At 44.3% G+C, this 8,750-nt stretch overlaps 1 protein-coding gene across 1 annotated transcript; it reads right to left on the minus strand.

Annotated features, from left to right (window-relative positions):
- Positions 1 to 6,326: 6,326 nt before the first annotated feature.
- Positions 6,327 to 8,518, minus strand: LOC132581739 (zinc finger and BTB domain-containing protein 39-like). Its single transcript, XM_060253136.1, is given in 2 exon segments — positions 6,327 to 7,458; positions 7,461 to 8,518. Coding segments are annotated over 2 exon segments (2,076 nt in total). The 5' UTR covers positions 8,413 to 8,518; the 3' UTR covers positions 6,327 to 6,334.
- Positions 8,519 to 8,750: the final 232 nt, after the last annotated feature.

Genomic DNA, 8,750 nt, shown 5'->3' on the forward strand with positions numbered 1-8,750 from the left:
TGTGCTGTCTTGAAAAAAATGCTCATATTCTAAAGTCACTTTAATCTGTGAATAAGAAAACAGTGGCACATCAAACTTTCATGTTTTTCATTTTATTATTCTAAATAAAAAACACACTTTTGTGCCAAAGGATGGAGTATAAAAGAATCCGATGTACAACAATTTTAGACATCTACTTTTTTTTCTTTGAAGAAGGAGAAAAGTTTTACAAAATATACAAACTTTACAGCAAATAGATAGTAAACACTTAAATAACCAAGAGATCAGTGTACCTAACAATTAATTTAACCAAAGGATTAAACAGCAATCACAATTCTCTGTGTTGTTTCTGTTTCATTTGAAGACATCTGCATCTTTGGAGGAAAGGGATGAGGACATGGTTTTGACTTTATGAAAAATAATAGTAAAGCATTGGAATCGCAAACATTTTTTTAATGTTCAGAATGTTCTGTTGTAGAGGGGAATACCCGTTCCATGCCTTGAAACCCTCCCCTGCTTTGATGGTAACGATGGGGAGAAATTCTTCACAAATGTAGCATTTCAAACAGAGTGAGGCTATTCAGTTACAATCCTTTGCCTTTCTACAGTTCTAAGGGTTCCAAAGCACTTTACATTTAGTACACCTCACAACTTTCCCGTGAGGTAGGTATTTTTAAATATCACACACATATCCCCTACCCCATTCTTAAGAGATCTGGGATGAGTGGCTGGGTGTGTTTGAGGCAGACAGGTGATGCTATTTGGCCAAGGCTACACTCAGCAGCAGAAGCAGAAATGGTATCCTGATTTTGTGGCTCCCTACTCTCTAACTACCCAGGTCAATATTTTACAACTGTGTAGCTGCAGAATGCTTTTTGAAGTTTTAATATGCTGGCTGTGTTTGCCTTGGATATCAGCAGGACAGGTTTGATATGGCACTGGAGAACTAGGAGGAAAACAGTTCTAAAACTATGCTCTGAGGATGAGGAAACAGTTCCTATGGAAATCCAACATAGCTTATCTTCCATCACTCCCAATGAAACTTTTATACTATTGAGATTCTGTACAGCAACCAGCACTCTTGGAAATGCAAAACCCTGAACCAGAAGCCTCAAAGGCAGAAACCTAGCTATTATGGACTGCGTAATATCCAGCCCTCAGAGCCCTCTTTTGGCAAATCACAGAGTTGGATAAGAGCAGCTTTTGCAACTATGGATTTGCCTCGTTAGAAGCCTGGTCTTCCATCAACAAAGTGTGCTGCCTGTCAGACTCTTAAACATGCCACCAGGTCTAGATTCAGAAACAGAACCCATCGCCCCATATAATGACTAATGGCCAAGCCCCAAGGCACCCACTTAGATACAAATATAGAACGCTGCTGGCATGTTACACCATAGGGTAGTCTTGTCTACAATATGCTTGAGTCAGCCCCCACCCCCTCCACATTGTATCTCATATGCTGCCTGCCATCCTCTCACCACCCAAAGGAACAGAACAAAGAGAAAAGCTTGGGGCTGTGCAAGACAGCAACTATTTTATCAGCCTGGGATATGAAAACAAGAGGATGTACGTAAGTGCTCTTCCTCCTTGACAAATGTCAGAACAGTATTTATCTTCACAACACTCCTTAGAGGTAGGTGCTATAAGAAGGGAGGCAAAGTGACCTGCCAAAACTGCCCTTCTGGAATTGGTATCAGATATTAGAAGCCAGGAATTCAGGTGTGGGGGGGTGGTAGGGAGCTGTTCAGCTTTTCTTTCTACCCCTTCATAAGACAGAACTAGAGTGCATTCAGTAGATTACCATTTTCCCTTTAAGGGTAGTGTTTTGATATATGGAAACACAGGAGCCTCTTTGTAGGCAAAGGTGGCTTTGAGGACTCCAGGCCTTTTGTCTTTGTGAGGTAGTTTATGTTATGCCTAGGGGCAGATCACAAGCCAGCCGCTACATATATCAACATTCAACTCCCTTCCCCCAGCTGGATTTATTACACACAACTGCACTTCAGGAGAACTTAGTTTGCACCATGCCACATGCTTAATGATAGCTGAGCCCAGTTTTATGCCCTGTGGCCTTTTTCCTGCTCAGCTGCATCCCTCCAGCAAGCACCTGTTTTTTAAAAAAAAAGCCAACAGTGTTGCATCACAAATAAAGACAGGAAAGCTCCAACCTTCCCGAGGGCACAGCAGGATCCTCTTTTGTGCCATCATTGCCACAGGCGACAGATAACCTGGGACTTTCCCAAAAACATTTTGCACTTCCTGCTGACAACGTCCTCCTCCTAGTACAATTCCCAGCACTAGTCGCATGCTCCTGCTGAAAAGGAAGGGGAAAGCCTTGCTCTAGACCAGGGAGGGAGGGAGGAAGGAAGGAAGGAAAATAGATAGGGAGAGGTGGAAAGAAAGCAACTTTAACTTTAAATGCATTCTCCAAGCCACTGGCTGGCTTGGAGAAGAGATTTAAAGAGAAAAATGCCTTCTCCAAGCCAGTCGATGGGCTGGTGGGGGCTTTGAAAGACACACAATATTTGTGAAAGAGCCACATGTGGCTCCCAAGTCGCAGTTTGGCCACTCCTGCTCTAGACAAATATCTATACTCCTTTCCTTTAAAAAAAAGATAAGGAGGAGCCCTGACCTGTATAGCCCAGGCAAGCCCAATCTCATCAGATCTCAGAAGCTAAGCAGGGTCAACTGCAGTTAGTACCTGGATAGGAGACTTCTTTGAAATACCCAGTTGAGAGGCAGGGGCAGGACCTATTCAGCCACCTTTGAATATCCTCCAGGCCACCAGTAGGGGCCAATCACCCAAGGTCGACATGACTTCCAGGTGCACACACACAGACACACACACAAATATACCAAATAAAAACGGGGGGAACAAGAGAGAGACATGATTTAGACTAGAAGCTAAAAGTGCAATAGCCTTCAATGAACGTTTTTTGCCATCAAGACACAGCTGAGGGGTTGCTAAGGGGTCTCTGAGATGTCTTTTGCCACCAAGTCAGAGGTGGTCTACCACTGCCTGCCTGCACATCACAACCCTGGTATTCCTTGGAGGTCTCCCATCCAAATACTAGACAGAGCCAATCCTACTTGGCTTCCAAAAACTGATGGGATCAGGCTAGCCTGGGCTATCTAGGTCAGGGTTGAATGAACTAGAAGGAGGAAAAATAAAAAGTGACAGACAAAATGGCAAGCACAGCTGTTAAGCAGGGTGGGAGGATAGATTTTGCTGGTGATTTCCACTTTTTGGTTACTAAATAAGCCTTACAGCAGAGGAGCAATCAGCCGCCAAAAATATTTAACCAAAATTTATAATAAAACATTTCAGGGGTCACAAAATTGCTCTGGGATGGAGACAGTTATGTTGCTCACCAGTGTGACACACTGTGAGTTTTCTCCAAAGACACACGCACATAACATATAAAGCTAAATTTGAATCCAGTAGCATCTTAAAGGCCAACAAGCTTTCCAGAGTACAAGCTTTCAAGAGTTCAAAGCTCCCTTCATCAGATATCTGACGAATATCTGGTATCTAACAAAGGGATCTTTGACTCTTCAACACTTATACTTCAGAAGTTTTGTTGATCCTTAACTTGCTACTGGACTTGAACCTTGCCCTTCTACAATCGCCCAACACAGCTACCCACTCAAAAGATATCAAGGCGTCACAGATGGCTCTCCATCTGGCTGTGTGGACCCAGTCTCCATCCTGCTTCTCAAAGCGCAAATCTAACACTAGATTAACCATCGTCCTTCCTTTTTACTTGTGCTTTTAGCAAGCTATCTGCCACCCATCCACCCATTTAAACAGCATATGTATGTTTCATAATTTATACATTTATCATTTGTTTTTAATGGAAGTGTGTGTATGTGAAAAGTTGCAAAGCTGCTTTGGGGGTTGAAAGAGTGTGTCTTGGTGGCATCCTACACACTAGCCAAATGATACCATTCACAGCCATTCTTTGCTGAAAAGTTAGGGCTTTACCAGATCATCATTGATTTCATTTTAAAAAAGGTGAAATGACACTTCATTTGGACTGAGGCAACTGTTCAGGGGCACCCCGCTCCTACTGTGCTGTCTCCTAGATGAAAATCCACTCACCCAATACAATTATTTTATTTAGAACATTTTTATGCTGCTTTCCATTCAAATAGGGACCCCATGGTGGAAGCTCAATATAGCTCATCTTCCATCATTATCTGGTATGGTTATTAGCCTGGTATGGAAAAAGCTGCCTGCTATTTCTTCCTCCTACAGGAATTACCCCTTGGGAGGGGCTTCTAGTTCATATCCAAATGGCTCTCCCTTCTGCTTTTAAATGAAATTAAAGATGCTGAGAGATCTGGCTACAGATCTCTGATATTTTGTCTAGCAGGGATCTTACAAAGCTGTTTCAGAGCTGTCTACTAAATTTGTGAGTGTACATCCAAACCAGTCCCACTGCTCTACAAAAGTTATGTCTGCCTTCAGCCCAGTGTGCACTTCTGGCACATTCCATGTGACAAAATCACAATGGATATACTAGCTGGAGGGAATGATCACATTTCCCCTGGAATAAAATTGTACACTTGGGACACTGAAAATGCAGTACTCACAAAAGTGCTATTTTGAGAAAAGACAATTGAATTCCCCTCCACACAACAAATGAGTATAAAGTGTATTTATTGCTTGAGGGGGGGGGGGAGGGAAATAACACCTGGAAAAGCTGTAAACTTTGCACACCTCCTTCTAGAGACATGTCCTTAAGACAACCATTTCTTTTGAATGCTCCTTCAAGGAACACTGCTGGCACAGTCCACACAGCCACATCAAGCATGAGGGTTTAGACACTTGCCTCACCAGTAGAAGCCCATACTAGCATAAGGTACCACTGAAGGAAGTAAGTTACTCAAGAGTTTAATGCCCAAAGAACATTTCTTTCTGAAAAAAGTCTACTAGAGAGTATGCACTATTGACAAAAACAGCTAACCAGACCCAGTGCCAAAGCTAAAAAGCCTCTTAGGGCACTATTCTGGTTTGCCGAAACCAGGGGTGGCCATACTTGCTTAATTTAAGAGCCACATAAAATAAATGTCAGGATGTTTGAGAGCCGCAAGACATGCACATCAGATGTTTGAGAGCTGCATGACAGGGAGGGAGGCATGCAGACAGGCAAATAGATGGAGAGAGGGAGAGGTGGAAAGAAAGCAACTTTAAACTTAACTGGCTGGCTTGGCTTGGAGAAGCGATTTAAAGAGAGAAATGCCTTCTCCAAGCCAGCTGATGGGGTGGTGGGAACTTTGAGAGCCACACACTATGTATGGAAGAGCCATATGCGGCTCCTGAGCTGCAGTTTGGTCACCCCTGGGCCAAACATTCCTCTTCCATCTTTCCCCTGCCCTCCAGCATTTGTGAGTCCCCTTTCTTGTTTTGTTTCCCTTGCTCTATAGCGGAACCTTACAAAATCATGCACTTATTCCATGAGAATGGGCCAAAGGCTAACTGAGGCTGGGTATGAGGCTGCATTGCCAAACAAATAGAAAAACCTAATAAAGTCCATGCCTGCTATTTTGCCTTTAAGGGCAACTTGGTCAACAGAAATCAGCAAATGAAGCTTTTCATATGCTTATGTCCGCAGACCACATGGCCATTAAAAGCATACAAGTAGGCACTGGTTTAAAAAAGAAGTCAACAATAGTGCAAGGGAAATACAAACTTCTCTAGCAAGAAGCTAAGGCTAAACAGTGCTATTCCTATCCATGTTTACTTTGAAGTTCCATTTTATTTAATAGTGCTTACTCCCAGGTAAAAATTCTTAGCGTTACAATTTAAGTATCCTTAACACATGTATCAGATTAGGAGTAAATGCCATTAAACAAAGTGGGATTTGCTTCTGAGTTAACTCACTTAGGGTTACATGGTCAGTTTTTGTAATGTGTATCTTCCCAGTTCTACCAGCAGCAAAGACACACCTCCCTTTTCATCCCACTTTCTCCCAAGCTATCCCTGTCTATTGATGTGTAGCATCAATGTATTTTAGCAGCATAAATCTTTTAGTGATCTCAAATTAGAGACTGGTGGAGAGGGGCATGAGGGGGGGGGAAATCAACCAATGAAAAAATAGTCTATTTCCTAGGTTACAGACGACAAGCATTAGAGTCGGCAGGTGGTAAACACGACAGGTTTCTCAAGAACCATAAAACATCTAGTGTGCTGTTGTTTTCACAGGACAGTGATTTAAGATCCCCCCCCAACAAGGCAAAGGGAAATAAAGTACAATGCTAATGATGCCTGAACATTAAAATAATGTACTAACGCGAGCTACACCATCACTGCAAGCAGAACTTGCTCCCCCTCGTCTCCAGTTCTGCTGCATCAGCTGTCTGTGTTTTTCTCCGTATCTTTGGAATGGATGATATACATGAAAGTTTGTTCAATTGTGAAGTCTGGGGGGAGGCTGCCTTTGTGCACACCTATGTGTTTGCTCATAAGGTTAAGGGTAGAACTGTAGTGGCCACAAACTGTGCACCGGTACATGAGTGCCCCAGAGTGTGTCTTCAGGTGGCACTTGATGGTGGAACGCCCTCGGAAGAACTTGTGGCACACTTTGCACTGATAGGGCTTCTCCCCTGTATGGATCCGTCGGTGATAGTTGAATTCACTTGTGTGGGCAAACCTTTTCCCGCATACCTTGCAGCTATATTTACTGTTTCCAGGCTGGTTCTGAAGAGCCACATCTTCACTTAAGAACTCCTCTGGCAACTTCCTCTTCTGCAGAGCTTGCTGGTGGAGGCGGTCTCCAAAACTGGGCCGAACGAGGTCCAAGCTGTTGCTGCACTTGTGCTGGCTTACATGGTAGCGGTAAGCAGCTTCCAGCTTAAAAGCCTGACCTCAGTAGTGACACCGGAACATGGCTTCCTCCAGGCTTTGGTGTACTGCCATGTGCTTCTCCAGGAGGTGCCTGTACACAAAACTGTTGGCACAAATAGAGCAAGAAAAAACAGAGATACCCAGGTGGGAAAGCGTGTGCCACATCAGGCTGCAGAGATTTAGATGCCGCTGGTCGCACAAGTCACACACTTGGCCTTTCAAGTTCACATGGTCCAAGATGTGGCCCCGAACCATATGAAAATCTTTGGCCAACACCTTGCCACAGGCAGCACAGGCCAGGTCCCCACTAAACAAGTTCACCTTCCCTATCAATGGGTCACTGGGGTGAACAATGATGTTGTTATCAAACACTCCCTCTCGGCGGTGGAGGTTAAGCTGCCACTGAGTGAAAAACTTAGTCTCACACATATCACAAGAAAAAAGGAAGATCCCAATGTGTGACAGGACGTGGGTGACTCTCGAGTTCCTGTCTTGGAAATGGGTCTCACAGACTTTACAGTTGCCAGTCAGGACATCTACGTGGTCTCTCGCATGCTGGCGGATCAGCTGTATGTTAGGCTCTAAAACCTTCTTGCACACCTGACAGGGCATGGCCTTACTGTCCTGGTGTCGTTCTCAAAAGATAGTTCCTCCTCACTGTCATCACTCAGCTCAGTAACTTCTTCTGTGGCCCCTAGCTCCTCAGCAGGATCTTCAAAAGGTAGCTCGTCTTCCCCCAGGTCTTCCAGCTGTAGCTCATCCAGGTGCCCAAAGCCCTGGTCCTTGGAGTGGTCACTATTGCTAGGGCAGGAGTTACTGCCTGTTACTGCGTCAGAGGCAAAAAAACTGCCTTTGCTGTAATCCCCATTGCTCTGGATCTTATAGGGCTGGCAAGGGCTCACAGTGTTTTGTACTGCCATGCTGACACTGCTGAGACCAGCCTGAGTCACCATGCTTACGGCACCAGTAAACTGTGCAGGTGATTCCTGTTCTTCAGTTTTGGGAGTCTGTGGATGCATTAAATTATGACTGGCTTCATTCACAGGATCGTCTTTGTAGCCGCTTGCTGCTTCACCACGTGTGTTAGAATTCCTCTCTGGTCCAAGGTGCTCCCCACTGTTCCGGATTTCATGGTTTGGCTCAGCCAAAGCACCACTTGGCCGACTTTCACCTGAGATGGAGGGCTGTTTGATGACAGCTGAGTTTTCTAAGTCGGGGAAGGTAGAATGGCAGGCCTTGAGCAAATCATCCATGCCCAATTTTTCAGCAACCTCATAAATGACACCCACATTGATCAGGTCCGTGAACAACTCTGAGGTATAGACAAAGCTCAGAATCTTTTCAAAGTTGGCTGGAGTGATGAAATCCACCACATAGGTGCGGGCAGCATCCAGCCCTGAATTGAGGAAGAGGTTCTGGAAATAGCCGGCTGCACACGCCAGCACTGCTTTGTGAGCAGGAAAGGACCAGCTACCCACCACAATGGTAACATCGCACATAGTTTCTGACAACCTGCATTTGTTAAGTTCCTTAAGCATGTTGTTGGGGTGATCAGTGCTGTGTAGTTTAATCCTCATGCCCATCTCGGCAACTGCTGACAAACTTCGTTTCCTGAGCACTTCACGTTCACGGGTTCTTCAGTTGCACAAGGTACCAAGGAGTGCAAGGATCTGAGTCACACTGGGCAAGGGACTCTAGAGGAGTAAAAATATGAAAGGCTAAAGTGAATTCTTATGCTTTTTAAATGAAAAGCAGAACTTCCATAACTTAGGTAACAAGAACAAAGCAACTATACAATGAATGCTCTTTCTCAGAAAAGGGGAATAACACACACTTCAACCCCAAATTAGAAAAACATAATGAAGCACTAAATCATGCATTAAACCAATACACTTAACAGTCTCACACTATTCCTCCCAGA

This window comes from Heteronotia binoei, chromosome 13, assembly GCF_032191835.1.
Source record: "Heteronotia binoei isolate CCM8104 ecotype False Entrance Well chromosome 13, APGP_CSIRO_Hbin_v1, whole genome shotgun sequence".
Lineage (NCBI taxonomy): Eukaryota > Metazoa > Chordata > Lepidosauria > Squamata > Gekkonidae > Heteronotia > Heteronotia binoei.